This window comes from Notolepis coatsorum (genome assembly GCF_963971535.1).
Source record: "Notolepis coatsorum genome assembly, chromosome: 19".
Lineage (NCBI taxonomy): Eukaryota > Metazoa > Chordata > Actinopteri > Aulopiformes > Paralepididae > Notolepis > Notolepis coatsorum.
Genome location: NC_140183.1, coordinates 2,839,372 through 2,864,576, shown reverse-complemented (window position 1 = coordinate 2,864,576; position 25,205 = coordinate 2,839,372). Strand labels below are relative to the sequence as shown.

Genomic DNA, 25,205 nt, shown 5'->3' with positions numbered 1-25,205 from the left:
TTTCGTCTTTCAGGGTCCCCCATTTTCAATTCATCGTAAAGTGAGTTCCCTGACCGGGAATCGAACCCGGGCCGCGGCGGTGAGAGCGCCGAATCCTAACCACTAGACCACCAGAGACCACCTGGTCTGCATCCCCTTAACAATTGTGTGTATTGAGCCGTACTGTATTGTACCCATTCTGCAATCTGTTAATAGCATTTTCAATCAATTCAATCAATCAAAGTTGCACTTCATGATGGTGAAGGAAAATGGACATTGTGTAGGAGATAATAAAGGATACCAGAAGATGGCGGTAATGCCCCCCAAACAGTTGGTGGCCAACCGCCGTAAAACCTCATGAAGAAGAATTGATTGATTGATTGATTGAAAAGTTTATTAACAGATTGCAGAATGGGTACAGTACAGTACAGCTCAATACATACAATTGTTAAGAGGATGCAGACCTGAGAAAGACTTTCGTCTTGTTTCCATCAGGGTCCCCCATTTTCAAGAAGAAGAAGAAGAAGAAGAAGAAGAAGAAGAAGAAGAAGAAGAAGACGACAGCTGACGGGATGTGACGTCAGAGGTTGTTATTCCGAGGGGCCGCCATCTTGCTCTGAGCTCAGACAGGAGGAGGAGCAGAGAGAGAGGAGAGAGAGAACAACAAGCTGCTGCTCACTGACGGATATCACGGATATAATACATCTGAATTCAAATGGGTAAGAAGAAGAAGTAGAACACGTTTATATTCCTGTTGACCTTATCCAGTGTGTTGTTGTTCTGTCACCCGAAACACCGTCACAACACTAACTGATAACAAGTCGTGATCATCATTAGCTGTGTCTGCTAACGTGAGCTCTGCTGTGTGTCTGTTAGCTTAGCACTCTCTCTCTCTCTCTTTGGGAAGAGTCGGTTTAAACAGTTCGCCAAACTAACACTAATGGTCGTGAAGTTAGCTTATCGACTACATGGGGATTGATGAATGGCTGGTGCTTGTTTTTACTGCATTGTACTGGACTAAATACGTTGTTAGCTAGCAAGCTATCATTACTGTGGGTGATGGTGGCAGCTAGTCAGGGTTAGCTGCTGTTCAGGGCCCAGAGAGAGGGAGAGCTAATCCGCTGTGTTCTGTCACTAGGTTTAGCCATCTAACATTGATTTGAAAATGTTATTAACAGATTGCAGAATGGCTACAATACAGTACGTGGCTCAATACACACAATTGTTAAGGGGATGCAGACCAGAGAAAGACTTTCGTCTTGTTTACATCAGGGTCCCCCATTTTCAATTCATCATCATAACATATATGACATACATGACATACAGATAGACAGTACTGCTACATCTATACATTTATGACATACCAGATTTACAAACGGTACTGTTTGTGATACAAAAAGAGTCTAAAAATTCTGCCAACCTGAATGTTTTGTAAATGCATGCTAATCAAAGGGTGTGTCCTCCCTGCTTCTCGACTCAGCCTGTCGGATGTTTTAATATAATTCAGTTCAGTCTTTTGTGTTTGTGTCGTGACCTGTCCCGCCGTTCTTTCTGCTTTCCATCAGACGACATGGCGAGCCCCGGGAAGGACAACGACAGGATGAAGAGCTATAAGAACAAAGCACTGAACCCCCAGGAGATGCGTCGCAGGCGAGAGGAAGAGGGGATCCAGCTACGGAAACAGAAACGAGAGGAGCAGGTCACCGTCTTCTTATTAAATCAAATTATGTCATCGGGGTATTCAGGAGAAAAGACAGGCTTCACATCATCAGAAGCAGAGGTGCAACCTTAAAGAAATATGGGCACCGTCCAGCAGCCGAACCACACGCTCCATACTTTTTAATGTGTATTTAATTGGGGTGTTAAAAACATGATCGGAAAGGAATATAAATATTGGTGCCCAAAGGTACAGTGTGGGACCTCATGAATGTTCAACACATTTTTACTCTGATTTAAAGTTGCTCTTTGGTGAGTAAAAGGTGATATTAAAGACATATTGTATTGGCGACATCATATGAGAGTAGCTTAAATCAGAACGTGAGGTCCTTGTGTGGAACAGAGGGCTAACAAACCCCATCTTATTTGGCCTTTGCCAGTGAGATGACGTCATTGAGTGGTAGGTTCTAATGTAACTCTCACTGATCAAGTGAGATGATATCATTGAGTGGTAGGTTCTGTTTAACTCTCACTGATCAAGTGAGATGACATCATTGAGTGGTAGGTTCTGTTTAACTCTCACTGATTAAGTGAGATGACATTAGGCTTGTTCGAGATGGGATAGGCGGACGCAGATCTGCGCAGGTTTCACTACTGCCTCGCCAAGCGCGTTGCATGACGGTTAGAATGTTGTCCGACTTGCTCTGAAAATCTGACGAGGCGAGGCGTGGAACTCCCGCGGGAGCGAGCCACAAGCAGCCTTCAGAGCGAGGCGCCACAGTACCTCTCACTCGGCTGCTCCCGGCTGGGAAGCGACTTGCTATGGTCGGGCAAAGCGCCTATTGGCTCAGAAAAGTTGTCAGTCACCAGCCACGTGACAGCCAGGGAGTTATGAGACGTTTGATTGATTGATTGATTGAAAACTTTATTATGTTATGCGTTATCATCATGATAAACTTCAAGCTGTCAGACACACACATACACACATGCGTCGTCTGTTTTGCCTCAATACTGTATATATAATTCTGTTTTGCCTCAATATACACAGTATACATATATATATTGATGCAAAACAGAATTATTCAGCAGTGTGTTGTGTGTGCGTGCGGCCAGGAGCGCGCAACAAGATGGTATAGTATATGAATAGTATATTCCACTATAGCAGTATATGGTGTGCTGTACATTTGAATCTGATCTAATTTTGCACACGGCCATCGCATTATAATGAGCTGGACAGGTGTGTAATGTGTGTGTGTGGTGACGTGAAAGCGTATCTGCCATGCGAGACTAGGCGAGAGGCTCTTGTGAAATCGGCAGTGTCCGCCTTTTTAACTCCTCCCCCGGCTTCACTCGGCTACTCTCGTCTACTAGTCGAGGCAAACCGAAATCCATCTCGAACAAGCCTATTGAGTGGAGTCACAGTATCAAGGGGCGGGGGCTATGAGTGGCTGAACGTGGAGTTACAGTGTAAAGGGGCGGGGGCTATGAGTGGCTGAACGTGGAGTCACAGTATCAAGGGGCGGGGGCTATGAGTGGCTGAACGTGGAGTCAGTGTCAAGGGGCGGGGGCTATGAGTGGCTGAACGTGAAGTCAGTGTCAAGGGGCGGGGGCTATGAGTGGCTGAACGTGGAGTCAAGGGGCGGGGGCTATGAGTGGCTGAACGTGAAGTCAGTAGGCTTGTTCAAGATGGATTTCGGTTTGCCTCGACTAGTAGACGAGAGTAGCCGAGTGAAGCCGGGGGAGGAGTTAAAAAGGCGGACACTGCCGATTTCACGAGAGCCTCTCGCCTAGTCTCGCGCGGCAGATACGCTTTCACGTCACCACACACACACATTACACACCTGTCCAGCTCATTATAATGCGATGGCCGTGTGCAAAATTAGATCAGATTCAAATGTACAGCACACCATATACTGCTACAGTGGAATATACTATTCATATACCATAATGTATACCATCTTGTTGCGCGCTCCTGGCCGCACGCACACACAACACACTGCTGTATGTGTGTGTGTGTGTGTGTGTCTGACAGCTTGAAGTTTATCATGATGATATGATGATAAGTTGATAACGCATAACATAATAAAGTTTTCAATCAATCAAACGTCTCATAACTCCCTGGCTGTCACATGGCTGGTGACTGACAACTTTTCTGAGCCAATAGGCGCTTTGCGCGACCGTAGCAAGTCGCTTCCCAGCCGGGAGCAGCCGGCTGAGAGGTACTGTGGAGCCTCGCTCTGAATGCTGCGCGCGGCTCGCTCCCGCGGGAGTTCCGCGCCTCGCCTCGTCACATTTTCAGAGCAAATCGGACAACATTCTAACCGTCATGCAACGCGCTTGGCGAGGCCGTAGTAAAAACTGCGCAGATCTGCGTCCGCCTATCCCATCTTGAACAAGCCTAGTATCAAGGGGCGGGGGCTATGAGTGGCTGAACGTGGAGTCAGTGTCAAGGGGCGGGGGCTATGAGTGGCTGAACGTGGTGTCAAGGGGCGGGGGCTATGAGTGGCTGAACGTGAAGTCAGTGTCAAGGGGCGGGGGCTATGAGTGGCTGAACGTGGAGTCACAGTGTCAAGGGGCGGGGGCTATGAGTGGCTGAACGTGGAGTCACAGTGTCAAGGGGCGGGGGCTATGGGTGGCTGAACGTGGAGTTACAGTGTCGAGTGGCGGGGGGTATGAGTGGCTGAACGTGGAGTCACAGTGTCGAGGGGCGGGGGGTCAAGGGGCGGGGGGTATGGGTGGCTGAACGTGGAGTTACAGTGTCGAGTGGCGGGGGGTATGGGTGGCTGAACGTGGAGTCACGGGGCCGGGGGTCAAGTCAAGAGTTTTATTTGTCACGGCATACAAGCATACAGTGAAATGTGGGATGAGTGGCTGAACGTGCTGAAAATCCAGTGCTTACCAGATAGTCCTTTAGTATGGGACGAAAAAAAAAAAAACATACGTCTGGTTCAGGGCTGTACGTTAACTTTTTTTGCACATAGCACTGGTGCTACAGAGGTTGATCGTTTTGTAGCACAGGCCAAAATCTTGTAGCACAAGTATAAAATGTGTTATATTTGTAACAGTCACAAATGTGCCTATTGTATTTGTGTTATTTAGTTGCAGTGCCATGTTTGGCTGTCATTTTATGCTGACAAGTTGACGTCACACAGCCAGACACGTTACGTGTAAGGAATTATGGGATTTGGTGTTGGGTGTATGGACTCTACTAGGGGTGGGAATCACCAGTTTCATCACGATACGATACGATACGATATAGATTCCTTGGACAACATTACGATATTTGCTGATATATGCCACGATATGATACGATGCAGGTGCCTGCAATCGATATGAGACGATATCATAACATAAGCCCATTTAACACAATCAGTAACATTAGATCAACTCAAAAAAGGCAACGGAAATATCATTTGACATTTTTATTTTTGACCTCTTCCAGACTTTTAAAGGAAAAACAATCTATTGTTTTTAATACACATAGACCTCCTGTTCACTGTAAAGTGCCACGTTTTGATATATTGAGCTTTAAACTTTAAGTTAAATGTTTTGGAACTCACAACACGCAACCGTTTTATGTTGCATGATCATGAATACATTTATTTTGTATTGTATTTTTTATGTTTAAATATCAACATTATCTGTCCACCTATCTGTACATTTACTATCAATATAATATACTCGTCTGACTTCATGTGATCTTTCCAAACGCACACACACACACAGAGAAGGGAGAATGTCTGCCCCCGCCTCCTCACTCTGCCCGTCTGCTGTTCTCTCTATATGGCTATGAACAGCTTGTTGTAAGCTCATGCTAACGTAACGTTCATTTCGGACTTTATGACGCGAGGATTGCAAAGCATGTTATATGCATTTGACCCGTTGCCGAATAAAACAGCAGGGATTTGTTTTGGGTCGCGACAACAATATCCACTAGCTCTGTTTCAATGTCCGCGTTCCAAACGCTGCTGAGACGAGCTGCTGCTGCTGAGACGAGTCCTGCTGTGTTGTGATCTGAGCCGAGCGGATATGAGTCACTGCTCGCAACTCGCGGGGATATTGTTCGCTAGGGATTATGGGATTTGGTGTTTGATATATGGAGTTTTACGCAGAAGGGACATTGTATTTAATCGCACAAGACTACAAGTACCAAGTGGATAGCGGGCCATCGCACCAGTGCTATTGAAGTCAATCCTTTCATCGCACAGACTGACGTCGTGTCGCACGTGCGACATATATATCGCACTGTACACCCCTGGTGGTTGTCTCAGACCAAACTGTACTATTCGCTCCACTAAGAAGGAGCAGCCCTGGCCGCTCTGCTGTGTGTCTGACGGCCTCTGTCCTTGTCTCCCCCACAGCTGTTTAAAAGGAGGAATGTGTGCGTGCCCTCTGGTGACGACTCCATGCTGGAATGTCCCATCCAGGACCCAGACGTCAGCTCCACAGTGCCCGTGGCAGGTGTAAGTGTGTCCGGCGTCCAGGTTAAACAGGCTATTATCTGTATCTGAGAATTTCCCCCAGTTCTACACCGACTGATACTGGTGTCGGATATCAGACGGATACCACAGGTTAACACGGGTTATTATTACCTGTATCTGAGAATTTCCCTAATTACCAGGAGCCATGTGTAGGCAAGTGAACAATTAGACTGTGAGCAATTATCGGTCTTATTCGTACATGGAAGGACATTAGATCCCATATATCCTATATATATACTTTGATATTGTTAATGAAGGTAATGGATGGAGTCAGCACTTTGATATAGTTAATGAAGGTGGAGTCAGCACTTTGATATAGTTAATGAAGGTGGAGTCAGTACTTTGATATAGTTAATGCAGGTGGAGTCAGTACTTTGATATAGTTAATGAAGGTGGAGTCAGCACTTTGATATAGTTAATGAAGGTGGAGTCAGTACTTTGATATAGTTAATGAAGGTGGAGTCAGTACTTTGATATAGTTAATGAAGGTGGAGTCAGCACTTTGATATAGTTAATGAAGGTGGAGTCAGCACTTTGATATAGTTAATGAAGGTGGAGTCAGTACTTTGATATAGTTAATGAAGGTGGAGTCAGCACTTTGATATAGTTAATGAAGGTGGAGTCAGCACTTTGATATAGTTAATGAAGGTGGAGTCAGTACTTTGATATAGTTAATGAAGGTGGAGTCAGTACTTTGATATAGTTAATGAAGGTGGAGTCAGTACTTTGATATAGTTAATGAAGCACAGACTTGGGCACGGCTGTCACTATTCCCCCAAATCAAATTAGAACGAATCTAAAGTAAAAAGAAAATTAGTTTGCACTATTTGGTGTAAGTTAATGTCTTTCTGAGTAGTTGTGTTTGTCCTACAGCAAGTATCTGCTTGTGTTTTATTAATTTAAATAATTGATGTATCATTTGTGTAAATGGTGTTATTTGTGTTTTTGTGCAGGAAGGGGTTATAACCCCAGACATGATTCAGATGGTCTTCTCGGACGACCCAGACCAGCAGTTAATTGCAACACAGAAATTCAGGAAATTACTCTCTAAAGGTTTGTTGCACCGGTTATAATGCAAACACAACATCCAGCCGCAAGTCAGGCCTGTTACGTTACATGAGATTGGAACAAGAAGAGAGCGGTTAGTATTCTCCTCCTCCTCTTCTCTCTCTCTCTCTACAGAACCCAATCCTCCCATAGACGAGGTCATAGCCACAGCAGGGGTCGTCAATCGCTTTGTGGAGTTCCTCAAGCGGAGCGAGAACTGCACCCTTCAGGTGAAAGCTTCCCTTCAAACAGCCACACAGCAACATGTTCCCAAACAGCCACACGGCAACATGTTCCCAAACAGCCACACGGCAACATGTTCCCAAACAGCCACACAGCAACATGTTCCCAAACAGCCACACAGCAACATGTTCCCAAACAGCCACACAGCAACATGTTCCCAAACAGCCACACAGCAACATGTTCCCAAACAGCCACACAGCAACATGTTCCCAAACAGCCACACAGCAACATGTTCCCAAACAGCCACACAGCAACATGTTCCCAAACAGCCACACAGCAACATGTTCCCAAACAGCCACACAGCAGCAACATGTTCCCAAACAGCCACACAGCAACATGTTCCCAAACAGCCACACAGCATCATGTTCCCAAACAGCCACACAGCAACAACATGTTCCCAAACAGCCACACAGCAACATCATGTTCCCAAACAGCCACACAGCAACATGTTCCCAAACAGCCACACAGCAGCAACATGTTCCCAAACAGCCACACGGCAACAACATGTTCCCAAACAGCCACACAGCAACATGTTCCCAAACAGCCACACAGCAACATGTTCCCAAACAGCCACACAGCAGCAACATGTTCCCAAACAGCCACACAGCAGCAACATGTTCCCAAACAGCCACACAGCAGCAACATGTTCCCAAACAGCCACACAGCAGCATGTTCCCAAACAGCCACACAGCAACATGTTCCCAAACAGCCACACAGCAGCATGTTCCCAAACAGCCACACAGCAACATGTTCCCAAACAGCCACACAGCAACATGTTCCCAAACAGCCACACAGCAACATGTTCCCAAACAGCCACACAGCAGCAACATGTTCCCAAACAGCCACACAGCAGCATGTTCCCAAACAGCCACACAGCAACATGTTCCCAAACAGCCACACAGCAGCATGTTCCCAAACAGCCACACAGCAACATGTTCCCAAACAGCCACACAGCAACATGTTCCCAAACAGCCACACAGCAGCAACATGTTCCGAAACAGCCACACACAGCAACATGTTCCCAAACAGCCACACAGCAGCAACATGTTCCCAAACAGCCACACAGCAGCATGTTCCCAAACAGCCACACAGCAGCATGTTCCCAAACAGCCACACAGCAACATGTTCCCAAACAGCCACACAGCAGCAACATGTTCCCAAACAGCCACACAGCAGCAACATGTTCCCAAACAGCCACACAGCAACATGTTCCCAAACAGCCACACAGCAACATGTTCCCAAACAGCCACACAGCAACATGTTCCCAAACAGCCACACAGCAACATGTTCCCAAACAGCCACACAGCAACATGTTCCCAAACAGCCACACAGCAACATGTTCCCAAACAGCCACACAGCAACATGTTCCCAAACAGCCACACAGCAACATGTTCCCAAACAGCCACACAGCAACATGTTCCCAAACAGCCACACAGCAACATGTTCCCAAACAGCCACACAGCAACATGTTCCCAAACAGCCACACAGCAACATGTTCCCAAACAGCCACACAGCAACATGTTCCCAAACAGCCACACAGCAGCATGTTCCCAAACAGCCACACAGCAACATGTTCCCAAACAGCCACACAGCAACATGTTCCCAAACAGACACACAGCAACATGTTCCCAAACAGACACACAGCAACATGTTCCCAAACAGCCACACAGCAACATGTTCCCAAACAGCCACACAGCAACATGTTCCCAAACAGACACACAGCAACATGTTCCCAAACAGCCACACGGCAACATGTTCCCAAACAGCCACACAGCAACATGTTCCCAAACAGCCACACAGCAACATGTTCCCAAACAGCCACACAGCAACATGTTCCCAAACAGCCACACAGCAACATGTTCCCAAACAGCCACACAGCGACATGTTCCCAAACAGACACACAGCAACATGTTCCCAAACAGCCACACAGCAACATGTTCCCAAACAGCCACACAGCAGCATGTTCCCAAACAGCCACACAGCTCAAGTTTTCAAGTTTCTTTAATAGTTGTCATACAGAAGTACAGAATACTTTTGTACAAAATGCTTCTTACTGTTGCGCTCCAGAGACTGTGCATGACAAGATAAGTATGAAATAAAAACATAGTAAAAATTAGAAGAAAAAAAAGAGGTCACAGTGTTCAGTTTAGACATATGTACAATGTTCGTAGACGTAGTTACCATACAATATACAATACTGTGCAGTGTACTAATATACAATACTATATAGTGCAAGGCATAAATGGACGAGGTGCAGTTTAGGTACAATTCACAGTAGGTGTACGAGTTGTAGTGCAAATCCTTTATCAATAAATATAAAGTGTAAGTGTGTTTGTGTGATCTAAAGTGTGGAGAGTGGGTGCTGCAGTGTGTTGTTTGTTTGAGTGAGTGTGTGTGTGCGTGTGGGTGTGTGTGCTGTGTGCATTTGATGGTTGTTGCATAGTGATTATTGTTCGTTTAGCGATTATTGTTCGTTTAGCAGCCTGATGGCCTGGGGATAGAAGCTCCTTCTGAGTCTTTCTGTGCTCGCCATAAGACTCCGGTATCGCTTGCCTGACGGCAGCAGTTCAAAGAGGCAGTTGTTCGGGTGGCTCGAGTCCTTAATAATTCTCTTAGCCTTCCCCTTGCACCGCTTGTTGTAAATGTTCTGGAGGGTGGGAAGCCCCCCTCTAATTGTGCGTTCGGCTGAACGTGTCACTCATTGTAGTCTGCTACGGTCTTGTGCAGTGCTATTCCCAAACCAGGAGGTGATGTTGCCGGTCAGGATGCTCTCTATTGTACATGAGTAGAAGTTCCTAAGGATCTTCTGACTGACTTGGAACTTCCTTAGGCGCCTGAGGAAGTAGAGGCGTTGTCGTGCCTTCTTCACAACACTGTCAATGTGTGTGGTCCATGTCAAGTCCTCGGATATGTGGGCTCCGAGGTACTTGAAACTGTTCACTCTCTCAACTGGTGCCCCGTCGATGCTGAGGGGGCTGTAGTCCTTGACCCCCGACCTCCTGAAGTCCACAATCATCTCTTTTGTTTTGCTGACGTTCAGGGAGAGGCAGTTCTCCTGACACCACTGTGACAGGTTCTCTACCTCTTCCAGGTAGGCCCTTTCGTCGTTGGCAGAGATCAGGCCCACCACTACTGTGTCATCAGCAAATTTGATGATGGTGTTGTTGTTCCGCTGTGCTACGCAGTCATGTGTGTACAGGGAGTAGAGGAGGGGGCTCAGAACACAGCCCTGGGGGGCCCCTATGTTGAGCGTGATGGATGAGGAGGTGCAGTTGCCGGCTCTTACCACCTGGGGTCTGCCCGTCAGGAAGTCCAGGACCCACTGGCACAGGTCATAGTTCAAGCCCAGGTCCCTGAGCTTGGCTATGAGTTTGGAGGGGACTATGGTATTGAATGCTGAGCTGTAGTCGATGAACAGCATTCTCACATAGTTCCCCTTCCTCTTGTCCAGATGTGATGCTGCTGTGTGCAGCACATGGGCTATGGCGTCCTCCGTGGACCTGTTGGGGCGATATGCAAATTGCAGAGGGTCCAGGTTGATGGGGAGGGAGGAACAGATGTAGCCCTTCACTAGCTTCTCAAAGCACTTCATGGCTATGGAGGTGAGGGCTACAGGGCGGTAGTCGTTGAGGCAAGCGGGCGTAGATTTTTTGGGTACAGGGATGATGGTGGACTTCTTCAGACAGGTGGGGATGACGGCCTGTTCCAAGGACAGGTTGAAGATGTCAGTGAATACCGGGGCCAGTTGGTCGGCACAGACTTTTAGGACGCGGCCGGGGATGCCGTCCGGTCCTGCTGCCTTCCTGATATCCACTTTTTTAAAGATCCGTCTCACCTCATGCTCTGTTACCCTGAACACTGAGTCTCCATCAGCAGACCCCCCCCCCCCCCATTGCCGTGGTTTGTAGGCTGGTGTTGTTATTCACAGCCTCAAACCTCGCATAGAAGGAGTTGAGATCATTTGCTAAGGAGATGTCACTGTTCAGTTTGAGGGGGGTTCCTTTGTAGTCTGTCATTGTTCTGAGGCCCTGCCACATGCCTCTAGAGTCAGCCTGTTCAAACTGAAGTTCAACTTTATCCCTGTAACGCCGTTTTGCCTCTATTACTGCTCTCCTGACGTTGTATCTTGCCATCTTGTGTTCTTCCATGTTGCCTGTCACCAGCCCGGTGTTGTATGCTGATGTGCGCACTTTCAGAGCCTCACGGACGGATTTGTCTACCCAGGGCTTTTGATTTGGGTAGATATTAATTTTGGTGGCAGCAACATGTTCCCACAGGATAACATTGAGATCCGTTGGTTTTAGGGGTGTAACGATGCACCGATTAATCGAAATGCATCGATTCTAATGTGTTTGATTCGATGCATCGATTTGAATGTGTTAGAATCGATTATAATCGAAATAAAAAAAAAACTTTAATTTGTAATGTTTTTTGTTGTTGTTGTGTGTATTGTTTTTATTGACATATAGTCCATTCATGCTGAGTGAATCAGTTCCCCCAGCAGCCACATTTGTGTATTCAAATTTTTTTGGGGAATTAACTGATAGAAAAATTTATCGAATCTAATCGAATCGAGGTCAAATGAAGAGATTTCATGATGCATTGAATCGTTGCCTGAAGAATCGCAATCTAATCGAATCGTTGTGAGGTCGAATCGTTACACCCCTAGTTGGATTACATAGAACTATATGTAACGGTATGTACTACATGGATCTGTGTGTATACACATTATATTGTAGGATTACCTAGATGGGACACAGCAGTTTTTGTCAAGTCACTTAGGCTTTAGTTCAGACTGAAGACTCAAGTTTTTAAAGTGGCCCAATTCTGATTCAGATCAGATTTTCTTCACCCAACAGTGCGAACGGCACAAATCACATGGAATCTGATCTTTTCAATTCTGATTTGGGCCAGTTTCATATGGTCTGATGATCTTTGGTGCAATGTGACCTCAGTCTGAACAGTCATGCAACCACCTTCACCGTGTGACTTTTATGTCACTCTCTAGATTGACATTTGTCACAATTTCTTATGTCCATTTTTGCACATCTGTCTGTTCAGGTGTGTGACCGCCGGTTCACACTGGAATATGATATAGGCCACATTTAAAAGATAGTGTGAACACAGCCAAACGAAAATAAATCTGATCTGAGCAATAAATCAGAACTGGGCACTCAGGCTTGCAATGTGAACTTAGCCTTAGTGATACAAGCCTCTACCTATCAGCTGACAGACGCATGACAAACATCCACCAGCCGGGTCAGCCTGACACTGGGGTCACACAAGCTCGTCCCATGCTCATGCTGTCTGTCTGTGTGTCTGTCTGTCTGTGTGTCTGTCTGTCTGTCTGTCTGTCTGTCTGTCTGTCTGTCTGTCTGTCTGTGTGTGTGTGTGTGTGTGTGTGTGTGTGTGTGTGTCTGTGTACCAGTTTGAGGCAGCCTGGGCTCTGACCAACATAGCGTCCGGTACGTTCCTCCACACCAAGGTGGTCATCGAGACAGGAGCCGTGCCCATCTTCATCCAGCTACTCAACTCGGACTATGAGGACGTCCAAGAGCAGGTGAGCATGTGTCTCCCTGTTAACACTTTCAGTGCCGGGCCGTGTTTTCCTATTTACCCCTGTTGAGTGCCACCATCCACGGCCAATGTTAACGTTAATATCGCCTAATCTATGTTTTAAATTATGGCTATGTGTCTAATCTGCCCGTCGCTTATCAAAGACTCATTTTCCAGTCAACATTGGCAAGGCAGATTGTATTTTTATCGCTTCATTTCCGTTTGATAGCATTTTGAAAATCACCCGTTTTCCGGGGAAAAACAACCCATGCCTATGATAATCGCCTTTTACTGGAATATTCCAGAACGTTGTCATTTGTCGGCCTATTTATGAATCGCTATAAACGCTAGATGATCGATAGTATGTGTGCGCACGCACGCTCGTGCCGTGCGCTGATAATCGCTGCTGTTATTTCCTGATAGCTTTTACAGTCAAAACAGCCATATCACATAAACGCTTATATCTCTGTGAAAACGAGTCTGATTATCCTAACACTGATAACATAGATTCCTTACCTGAGGTCAGATGGTATCCAAATGGTTTATTCCAATTTCCGATCGCCATTCGAAAAAATCTAAATGTATTGATCAACCGTGTATACAGTAGAACACATGATCCGCGCGGCTCAGAGGCTCCAGAATGAACTCTGGTAGACCCCGGCTGCATCAGTGAGAAGTAAAATGTGGAGTCAGAAATCCGTTCTCCCATTCACTTTCATTGAGTCCATTCCAAAAGGGTGATTTACCATCTGGGAGACGATAGGGGGCGCTTTTTTCACATCTGAGCGCCGGCGGTCCCTGGATCTCCAACGGTAGGCGTGATGCAATATGATTTCAGATCGCAAAAAAAAAAAAAAAACACCAGAGAATACTCGTGACGTGGCATTCAACGGTCGGGTCGTAAACCCGAGAAAAGCCGTGAGTGGTGCTCAAAGTGTTAACAAGCCATCGTGAGCCAGAGGAAGTGATGCGTGCTGCTTGTTGTGTTTCAGGCGCTGTGGGAAAACGAAAAAAAACGAACAAACTAAAACGAAAACGAAAAAAAAGAACACAAAAAAACGAACGAAAAAAACGAACGCAAAAAAACGAACGAACTAAAACAAAAACGCAAAAGAGCGAACTAAAACGAAAACGCAAAAAAAAACGCAAAAAAATTTACGAACTAAAACGAAAACGCAAAAAAACACAAAAAAACGAACGAACTAAAACGAAAGCAAAAATAAGAACACAGAAAACGCAAAAAAACCGCAAAAAAACGAACGAATTAAAACGAAAACGCAAAAAAAAAACGAACGAACTAAAACGAAAACGCAAAAAAAACAACGAACTAAAACAAAAACGCAAAAGAACGAACTAAAACGAAAACGCAAAAAAAACACAAAAAATTACGAACTAAAACGAAAACCCCAAAAAGAAAAAACGCTAAAAAACGAACGCACGAAAACGCTAAAAAACCAACGAACTAAAACAAAAACGCAAAAGAACGAACTAAAACGAAAACGCAAAAAAGAAAAAACGAACGCACGAAAACGAACGCAAAAAATAAGAACACAGAAAACGCAAAAAAAACGCAAAAAAACGAACGAATTAAAACGAAAACGCAAAAAAAACGAACGAACTAAAACGAAAACGCAAAAAAAACAACGAACTAAAACAAAAACGCAAAAGAACGAACTAAAACAAAAACGCAAAAAAAACACAAAAAAAATTACGAACTAAAACGAAAACCCCAAAAAAGAAAAAACGCTAAAAAACGAACGCACGAAAACGCAAAAAAACCAACGAACTAAAACAAAAACGCAAAAGAACGGACTAAAACGAAAACGCTAAAAAATAACGCAAAAAAAACGAACGAATTAAAACGCAAACGCAAAAAACGCTAAAAAACGAACGCACTAAAACGAAAACGAACGCAAAAATAAGAACACAAAAAAACGAACGAAAAAAAAGAATGCAAAAAAATTAACCAACTAAAACGAAAACGCAAAAAAACGAACGAACTAAAACAAACACGCAAAAAAAAACGCAAAAAGATTTACGAACTAAAACGAAAACGCAAAAAAAACCTGCAAAAAAACGAACAAACTAAAACTATGTTGTTGTGTTTCAGGCGCTGTGGGCCAGAGGAAGTGATGCTGCTTGTTGTGTTTCAGACAGTGTGGGCCAGAGGAAGTGATGCTGCTTGTTGTGTTTCAGGCAGTGTGGGCCAGAGGAAGTGATGCTGCTTGTTGTGTTTCAGACAGTGTGGGCCAGAGGAAGTGATGCTGCTTGTTGTGTTTCAGGCGGTGTGGGCCAGAGGAAGTGATGCGTGCTGCTTGTTGTGTTTCAGGCAGTGTGGGCCAGAGGAAGTGATGCGTGCTGCTTGTTGTGTTTCAGACAGTGTGGGCCAGAGGAAGTGATGCGTGCTTGTTGTGTTTCAGACGGTGTGGGCCAGAGGAAGTGATGCGTGCTGCTTGTTGTGTTTCAGGCAGTGTGGGCCAGAGGAAGTGATGCTGCTTGTTGTGTTTCAGGCGGTGTGGGCCAGAGGAAGTGATGCGTGCTGCTTGTTGTGTTTCAGGCGCTGTGGGCCAGAGGAAGTGATGCTGCTTGTTGTGTTTCAGACAGTGTGGGCCAGAGGAAGTGATGCGTGCTGCTTGTTGTGTTTCAGGCAGTGTGGGCCAGAGGAAGTGATGCTGCTTGTTGTGTTTCAGACAGTGTGGGCCAGAGGAAGTGATGCTGCTTGTTGTGTTTCAGACAGTGTGGGCCAGAGGAAGTGATGCTGCTTGTTGTGTTTCAGGCAGTGTGGGCCAGAGGAAGTGATGCTGCTTGTTGTGTTTCAGACAGTGTGGGCCAGAGGAAGTGATGCGTGCTTGTTGTGTTTCAGACAGTGTGGGCCAGAGGAAGTGATGCGTGCTGCTTGTTGTGTTTCAGGCAGTGTGGGCCAGAGGAAGTGATGCTGCTTGTTGTGTTTCAGGCGCTGTGGGCCAGAGGAAGTGATGCGTGCTTGTTGTGTTTCAGACAGTGTGGGCGAGAGGAAGTGATGCTGCTTGTTGTGTTTCAGACAGTGTGGGCCAGAGGAAGTGATGCTGCTTGTTGTGTTTCAGACAGTGTGGGCCAGAGGAAGTGATGCTGCTTGTTGTGTTTCAGGCAGTGTGGGCCAGAGGAAGTGATGCGTGCTGCTTGTTGTGTTTCAGACAGTGTGGGCCAGAGGAAGTGATGCGTGCTGCTTGTTGTGTTTCAGGCAGTGTGGGCCAGAGGAAGTGATGCTGCTTGTTGTGTTTCAGGCAGTGTGGGCCAGAGGAAGTGATGCGTGCTTGTTGTGTTTCAGACAGTGTGGGCCAGAGGAAGTGATGCTGCTTGTTGTGTTTCAGACAGTGTGGGCCAGAGGAAGTGATGCTGCTTGTTGTGTTTCAGACAGTGTGGGCCAGAGGAAGTGATGCTGCTTGTTGTGTTTCAGGCAGTGTGGGCCAGAGGAAGTGATGCGTGCTTGTTGTGTTTCAGACAGTGTGGGCCAGAGGAAGTGATGCTGCTTGTTGTGTTTCAGGCAGTGTGGGCCAGAGGAAGTGATGCTGCTTGTTGTGTTTCAGACAGTGTGGGCCAGAGGAAGTGATGCTGCTTGTTGTGTTTCAGGCGGTGTGGGCCAGAGGAAGTGATGCTGCTTGTTGTGTTTCAGACAGTGTGGGCCAGAGGAAGTGATGCGTGCTGCTTGTTGTGTTTCAGACAGTGTGGGCCAGAGGAAGTGATGCTGCTTGTTGTGTTTCAGACAGTGTGGGCCAGAGGAAGTGATGCTGCTTGTTGTGTTTCAGACAGTGTGGGCCAGAGGAAGTGATGCGTGCTTGTTGTGTTTCAGGCAGTGTGGGCCAGAGGAAGTGATGCGTGCTGCTTGTTGTGTTTCAGACAGTGTGGGCCAGAGGAAGTGATGCGTGCTGCTTGTTGTGTTTCAGACAGTGTGGGCCAGAGGAAGTGATGCTGCTTGTTGTGTTTCAGGCGGTGTGGGCCAGAGGAAGTGATGCTGCTTGTTGTGTTTCAGGCAGTGTGGGCCAGAGGAAGTGATGCTGCTTGTTGTGTTTCAGGCGGTGTGGGCCAGAGGAAGTGATGCTGCTTGTTGTGTTTCAGGCAGTGTGGGCCAGAGGAAGTGATGCTGCTTGTTGTGTTTCAGGCGGTGTGGGCCAGAGGAAGTGATGCTGCTTGTTGTGTTTCAGACAGTGTGGGCCAGAGGAAGTGATGCGTGCTGCTTGTTGTGTTTCAGGCAGTGTGGGCCAGAGGAAGTGATGCTGCTTGTTGTGTTTCAGGCGGTGTGGGCCAGAGGAAGTGATGCTGCTTGTTGTGTTTCAGACAGTGTGGGCCAGAGGAAGTGATGCGTGCTGCTTGTTGTGTTTCAGACAGTGTGGGCCAGAGGAAGTGATGCTGCTTGTTGTGTTTCAGACAGTGTGGGCCAGAGGAAGTGATGCGTGCTGCTTGTTGTGTTTCAGACAGTGTGGGCCAGAGGAAGTGATGCTGCTTGTTGTGTTTCAGGCAGTGTGGGCCAGAGGAAGTGATGCTGCTTGTTGTGTTTCAGGCAGTGTGGGCCAGAGGAAGTGATGCTGCTTGTTGTGTTTCAGACAGTGTGGGCCAGAGGAAGTGATGCTGCTTGTTGTGTTTCAGACAGTGTGGGCCAGAGGAAGTGATGCTGCTTGTTGTGTTTCAGGCAGTGTGGGCCAGAGGAAGTGATGCGTGCTTGTTGTGTTTCAGACAGTGTGGGCCAGAGGAAGTGATGCTGCTTGTTGTGTTTCAGACAGTGTGGGCCAGAGGAAGTGATGCGTGCTGCTTGTTGTGTTTCAGGCAGTGTGGGCCAGAGGAAGTGATGCGTGCTTGTTGTGTTTCAGGCGGTGTGGGCCAGAGGAAGTGATGCGTGCTGCTTGTTGTGTTTCAGACAGTGTGGGCCAGAGGAAGTGATGCGTGCTGCTTGTTGTGTTTCAGGCAGTGTGGGCCAGAGGAAGTGATGCGTGCTTGTTGTGTTTCAGACAGTGTGGGCCAGAGGAAGTGATGCTGCTTGTTGTGTTTCAGGCGGTGTGGGCCAGAGGAAGTGATGCTGCTTGTTGTGTTTCAGGCAGTGTGGGCCAGAGGAAGTGATGCTGCTTGTTGTGTTTCAGGCAGTGTGGGCCAGAGGAAGTGATGCTGCTTGTTGTGTTTCAGGCGGTGTGGGCCAGAGGAAGTGATGCGTGCTGCTTGTTGTGTTTCAGACAGTGTGGGCCAGAGGAAGTGATGCTGCTTGTTGTGTTTCAGGCGGTGTGGGCCAGAGGAAGTGATGCTGCTTGTTGTGTTTCAGGCAGTGTGGGCCAGAGGAAGTGATGCTGCTTGTTGTGTTTCAGGCGGTGTGGGCCAGAGGAAGTGATGCGTGCTTGTTGTGTTTCAGGCGGTGTGGGCCAGAGGAAGTGATGCTGCTTGTTGTGTTTCAGGCAGTGTGGGCCAGAGGAAGTGATGCTGCTTGTTGTGTTTCAGGCAGTGTGGGCCAGAGGAAGTGATGCGTGCTTGTTGTGTTTCAGGCGGTGTGGGCCAGAGGAAGTGATGCTGCTTGTTGTGTTTCAGGCGGTGTGGGCCAGAGGAAGTGATGCGTGCTGCTTGTTGTGTTTCAGGCAGTGTGGGCCAGAGGAAGTGATGCCTGCTGCTTGTTGTGTTTCAGGCGGTGTGGGCCAGAGGAAGTGATGCGTGCTGCTTGTTGTGTTTCAGGCGGTGTGGGCCAGAGGAAGTGATGCGTGCTGCTTGTTGTGTTTCAGGCGGTGTGGGCACTGGGGAACATTGCAGGAGACAACGCTGAGTGCAGAGACTATGTGCTGAACTGTAGCATCTTGCCCTCTCTACAACAGTGAGTGCCCTTCCTCTCTTGTGTGTGTGTGTGTGGGTGGATGTGTGTGTGGGCTGGGGCTGTCGAAATAAAATGACATTAGACTATTCCTTAAAAAAAACCCACATAGGTTCAAACTAGAGATGTCCGATATTATCGGCCTACCGATATCATCGGCCGATATTGGTATTAAAAATTAACATTGAGAAATTATCGGTATCGGTTCAAAAATTTTTTAAAAGTGATTTGCCCAGGCAAGCAAGTAAGCACAAATGATTAATATACAAAAGCAGCCCGACCAAAAAGCTAAATCCTTTTGAGGGAAGGGGTGGTGGGAGGCTGCAACAAAAACAAGGTTATGTACATGCATACAAGTAAATAAAATGCTAAATTACAGTAGCAATAGTATAGGAAGGAAAATTACTAGGGATGTCCCGATCACGTTTTTTTGCTCCCGATCCGATCCCGATCATGTGATTTTGAGTATCTACCGATACCGATCTTTCCCGATCCGATAAAAATAAACTTTTTTTTTTATTCAACAAACATGACCGTGTTCACATCTTAAACTGATACTGAGGCCTTAGTTTTGGTTTTAAATTGCATATCATCATTCATTTATTTATTGTCACACAGAGCAGAAGAATTTTGCCAAAACAAACCAATAGTATCCAGCTGCAGAACGGCAGACTAGCCAAACTCACAGACTCAAATAAATAAAAAAATTATCCCAATTTCTCACATTACATTCACCCTGAATGTTGACGTTATCCAGGTAAAAAGTTAACTTCATTCAAGCGAGGCATTGCAATCCTTGACATAAATCATTTGATGTATAATTAAATCAAAGGAAATGCGTTTGGGTCTGAGTGTGGATGGTTTTGGCAGATTTTTTTATTTATTTTTTGCCGATCCCGATCTTCGGAAAATCACGTGATCGGATCAGGACATCCCTAAAAATTACAACAAATAAGGGAGAGAGAAGGAAAGAGAGAGAGTGAAAAAGAGAACCAGGGGGAGAGAAAAGGAGAGATGCACAGATCAATGTTCCCTCAAAAGAATTATTGGGTCTGAGCAAACACTCAAACCTCCTGAGCAGACGTCAGCAGCTACTGAGCAACATACGTCACCTGCCGATTAACCGGTTAGTTGATAAGCGGCGGTTTGGAAAAAAATCTTGAGAATCTTAATTTCCCTCGATGTCTAACATAAAAATCTATACATGTTGCTGATGCACAGAGAAATAATACAAAAAAGCATATTATATTCCTTAATCAAATATTTATTTTACCATTGATTGGCGATACAGAGCAAAGTCCTTACTTTGGCGGCAGCGGTGTGAGTCGTGTCACTAACTTTTGTCCTTTTAGGAGGCTGACTCGTCATTATTTTATTTAGTGAATTATCATGCGACTTCAAGGGTGACCATATTGTGATTATAAAAAAAAAAAAAAAAATCCTAATTGTCCAATTCCTGGAATTGCATGCCTCCGTGACTATCGATTCCTCTTATCGCTGCCAGGTTTTCCCGACCGTTGCGCATTTCAAAACAATAACGTTGGCGTTAGCATGCAGCCATAGAGCAGACTATTTGATTCCTTAAGGCAGGGGTCGGCAATAGCCCCGAAATTGGCCCGCCAGCAATAATATCTGGCCCTTCAGAATATATATATATTATATATATATATATATATATATATATATATATATATATATATATAAAAAACGTTTTTTTTTATTTTTATTTTTTTATATATCAGACCAACTAGGCTAGGCTATATGTTAGCTATAATGTCCAAATAGAGAAACTACCACCACCTAAAGAATACTTATTATACGTTGTTTTATCCATGTTGAGAGTGAATAACAAATGACAAACAAGCCACACCACATGTGACATGTGAGATTAAAACATCAGTTCAGTAAGTCATTCAAACTTTATCTTTACTTATATATGACTGACGGCACCACACATGTGAACAGTAACAATGAAATTAAACTGAAGTCAAATCAGAGCAAAAAAAGCTAAATCTGCTTCAAGAAGATGTGCTACATTAGGTATATAAGGAATTACAACGAGACATTTATTAACTAAATAAAAAATACTATTAGGCTTTTAACACTTTGATCGCCAGGGTTCTGTGTGTGTGTTTGGATGTGGTTCTGTGTGTGTGTGTGGATGTGATTCTGTGTGTGGATGTGATTCTGTGTTTTGTGATTCTGTGTTTGTGATTCTGTGTGTGTGTGGATGTGGTTCTGTGTGTGTGTGTGTGTGTGTGTGGATGTGATTCTGTGTGTGTGTGGATGTGATTCTGTGTGTGTGTGGATGTGATTCTGTGTGTGTGTGGATGTGATTCTGTGTGGATGTGATTCTGTGTGTGTGTGGATGTGATTCTGTGTGGATGTGATTCTGTGTGTGTGTGGATGTGATTCTGTGTTTTGTGATTCTGTGTTTGTGTTTGTGATTCTGTGTGGATGGATAACAATGGAATCTATTAATTCCTAGGCTGCTCGCCAAGTCTAATCGCCTCACGACGACCCGGAATGCCGTGTGGGCCCTGTCCAACCTGTGCCGGGGCAAGAACCCACCGCCGGATTTTGCCAAGGTCAGTCCAGTATTATTAACCCCTTCTGTACCCGTTCTGCTCTGGCCTGTAATGATACTGTTGCTATGTCTGTAAACCCCCCACAGTACAGTATTTTAACCCCTGCAGTGTGGTATTTTAACCCCCACAGTACAGTATTTTAACCCCTGCAGTGTGGTCTTTTAACCCCCACAGTACAGTATTTTAACCCCTGCAGTGTGGTATTTTAACCCCCACAGTACAGTATTTTAACCCCTGCAGTGTGGTATTTTAACCCCCACAGTACAGTATTTTAACCCCTGCAGTGTGGTATTTTAACCCCCACAGTACAGTATTTTAACCCCTGCAGTGTGGTTTTTTAACCCCCACAGTACAGTATTTTAACCCCTGCAGTGTGGTCTTTTAACCCCCACAGTACAGTATTTTAACCCCTGCAGTGTGGTATTTTAACCCCCACAGTACAGTATCTTCTTCAGTATGTAAACCTCTCCCAGTACAGTCCTTTAACCCCAGTCTGTCTTACCCCTTTACCTCTCGCTACATATAGCTTGTATCTCAATGGGACTTCGGTTAAATAAAAATGTTTTTTTTTAAAGGGGCTATGCACTGCTATTCCTAGCACTATTTGGGCAACTTTACACAATTCCTGTTAGTCTATTGAAGACATTTGTAAGGTTTCTTTTCAAAAAAATTCATTGTTTTATATTTCTAATCAAGTACTCGAAACCATCATTTTTCAGCCTCAAGAAATCAGGCTGTTATGGCCTGGCTCTGCCCATAAGCACTTTGAGTGACAGTCAGACCACAGTCTGCACTGGTAGAGGGAGGGAGGGAGGGGGGGGAAGAGAGAGAGAGTTCAGTTCAGAGTTTTTATTTGCCACATGGAATAATACAATCATAGTTTCTTCATTAAAAAATCATAAATAGTCATTCCATGGACAAAAGGAGCAGGAAGAAGAATAAATCTTATAGTTACCTGCCCCTTATTCCTAAACTAACATGTATTTTCTTAATGGTCGGCGTATAACCTTATTTACACAAATAATCATTTATACCGTGAGAGTGAGAGTGAGAGTGAGAGTGAGAGAGTGAGAGAGTGAGTGAGTGAGTGAGTGAGAGAGAGAGAGAGAGACTTCCTTTCTCTCCCTCCAAAGCGCACGGCCCCGCAGCTCCACTCGCTGTCTAGTCTAGGTAGAATGGGGGCGGGCATTAGCTCCAACCACAGAGCCAATCGCATCACTGTGCGCCGAATGACGTGACTCAGGACTTCAAATCAAAATGACCCGATTTACTAGAGGAGGAGAGGCTGGGCTGAATCGGAGCAATCCGCCAATATGGTATTTAGACCCTAAAACACATTGATACGAACTCCTATTACTATAATACAATGCTAGAGACTGAAAAATGACATTTATAATGCATAGCCCCTTTAATAAAAAAAAATTGTGATATTTTTTTTTGCGGTTTGCTAATTGCATAATTTCAAATCGCGATTTCGATTTAAAAATCGATGAATCGCTCAGCCGACTCTGACCCCTCTACCTCTCTCTACACACCTGTCTGACCCCTCCGCCTCTCTCTGGTCTCTCCTCAGGTGTCTCCCTGTCTCAGCGTGCTGTCCAGGCTCCTCTTCAGCAGCGACCCGGACGTGTTGGCCGACGCCTGCTGGGCGCTGTCCTACCTGTCCGACGGTCCCAACGACAAGATACAGACGGTCATCGACTCGGGGGTCTGCCGCAGACTGGTGGAGCTGCTCATGTAAGGACCGGGGCAGCCGCCGGGAGTAGAGTGGAGCACCAGAGAGGAGGTGGTAGGGCTGGTAGGTAGCAGAGAGGAGGTGGTAGGGCTGGTAGCAGCAGAGAGGAGGTGGTAGGGCTGGTAGCACCAGAGAGGAGGTGGTAGGGCTGGTAGCAGCAGAGAGGAGGTGGTAGGGCTGGTAGGTAGCAGCAGAGAGGAGGTGGTAGGGCTGGTAGCAGCAGAGAGGAGGTGGTAGGGCTGGTAGCACCAGAGAGGAGGTGGTAGGGCTGGTAGCACCAGAGAGGAGGTGGTAGGGCTGGTAGGTAGCAGAGAGGAGGTGGTAGGGCTGGTAGCAGCAGAGAGGAGGTGGTAGGGCTGGTAGGTAGCAGAGGGGAGGTGGTAGGGCTGGTAGCAGCAGAGAGGAGGTGGTAGGGCTGGTAGCACCAGAGAGGAGGTGGTAGGGCTGGTAGGTAGCAGAGGGGAGGTGGTAGGGCTGGTAGGTAGCAGAGGGGAGGTGGTAGGGCTGGTAGCAGCAGAGAGGAGGTGGTAGGGCTGGTAGCAGCAGAGAGGAGGTGGTAGGGCTGGTAGCAGCAGAGAGGAGGTGGTAGGGCTGGTAGCACCAGAGAGGAGGTGGTAGGGCTGGTAACACCAGAGAGGAGGTGGTAGGGCTGGTAACACCAGAGAGGAGGTGGTAGGGCTGGTAGCACCAGAGAGGAGGTGGTAGGGCTGGTAGCAGCAGAGAGGAGGTGGTAGGGCTGGTAGCAGCAGAGAGGAGGTGGTAGGGCTGGTAGCAGCAGAGAGGAGGTGGTAGGGCTGGTAGCAGCAGAGAGGAGGTGGTAGGGCTGGTAGCAGCAGAGAGGAGGTGGTAGGGCTGGTAGGTAGCAGCAGAGAGGAGGTGGTAGGGCTGGTAGGTAGCAGGAGAGAGGAGGTGGTAGGGCTGGTAGCAGCAGAGAGGAGGTGGTAGGGCTGGTAGGTAGCAGAGAGGAGGTGGTAGGGCTGGTAGGTAGCAGCAGAGAGGAGGTGGTAGGGCTGGTAGCACCAGAGAGGAGGTGGTAGGGCTGGTAGCACCAGAGAGGAGGTGGTAGGGCTGGTAGCACCAGAGAGGAGGTGGTAGGGCTGGTAGCAGCAGAGAGGAGGTGGTAGGGCTGGTAGCAGCAGAGAGGAGGTGGTAGGGCTGGTAGGTAGCAGCAGAGGAGGTGGTAGGGCTGGTAGGTAGCAGCAGAGAGGAGGTGGTAGGGCTGGTAGCACCAGAGAGGAGGTGGTAGGGCTGGTAGCAGCAGAGAGGAGGTGGTAGGGCTGGTAGCAGCAGAGAGGAGGTGGTAGGGCTGGTAGCACCAGAGAGGAGGTGGTAGGGCTGGTAGCAGCAGAGAGGAGGTGGTAGGGCTGGTAGCAGCAGAGAGGAGGTGGTAGGGCTGGTAGGTAGCAGAGAGAGGAGGTGGTAGGGCTGGTAGCACCAGAGAGGAGGTGGTAGGGCTGGTAGGTAGCAGAGAGGAGGTGGTAGGGCTGGTAGCAGCAGAGAGGAGGTGGTAGGGCTGGTAGGTAGCAGAGAGAGGAGGTGGTAGGGCTGGTAGGTAGCAGCAGAGAGGAGGTGGTAGGGCTGGTAGGTAGCAGCAGAGAGGAGGTGGTAGGGCTGGTAGGTAGCAGAGAGGAGGTGGTAGAGCTGGTAGGTAGCAGCAGAGAGGAGGTGGTAGGGCTGGTAGGTAGCAGCAGAGAGGAGGTGGTAGGGCTGGTAGGTAGCAGAGAGGAGGTGGTAGGGCTGGTAGCAGCAGAGAGGAGGTGGTAGGGCTGGTAGGTAGCAGAGAGGAGGTGGTAGGGCTGGTAGCAGCAGAGAGGAGGTGGTAGGGCTGGTAGGTAGCAGCAGAGAGGAGGTGGTAGGGCTGGTAGCAGCAGAGAGGAGGTGGTAGGGCTGGTAGGTAGCAGCAGAGAGGAGGTGGTAGGGCTGGTAGGTAGCAGCAGAGAGGAGGTGGTAGGGCTGGTAGCAGCAGAGAGGAGGTGGTAGGGCTGGTAGGTAGCAGAGAGGAGGTGGTAGGGCTGGTAGCAGCAGAGAGGAGGTGGTAGGGCTGGTAGCAGCAGAGAGGAGGTGGTAGGGCTGGTAGGTAGCAGCAGAGAGGAGGTGGT

At 47.1% G+C, this 25,205-nt stretch overlaps 1 protein-coding gene across 1 annotated transcript in view; it reads left to right on the top strand.

The window, feature by feature from the left end:
• Positions 1-583: 583 nt before the first annotated feature.
• Positions 584-25,205, top strand: part of LOC311246699 (importin subunit alpha-6) — a 39,834-nt gene continuing 15,212 nt past the window's right edge. Inside the window, exons 1-9 of the mRNA XM_084336916.1 lie at positions 584-698; positions 1,545-1,678; positions 5,997-6,098; positions 7,070-7,169; positions 7,299-7,393; positions 12,835-12,966; positions 18,698-18,786; positions 21,272-21,371; positions 22,945-23,108. Of these exons, the coding sequence (XP_084193042.1) occupies positions 695-698; positions 1,545-1,678; positions 5,997-6,098; positions 7,070-7,169; positions 7,299-7,393; positions 12,835-12,966; positions 18,698-18,786; positions 21,272-21,371; positions 22,945-23,108 (920 nt within the window). The 5' untranslated portion in view covers positions 584-694. The remainder of the gene's footprint in view (positions 699-1,544; positions 1,679-5,996; positions 6,099-7,069; positions 7,170-7,298; positions 7,394-12,834; positions 12,967-18,697; positions 18,787-21,271; positions 21,372-22,944; positions 23,109-25,205) is intronic.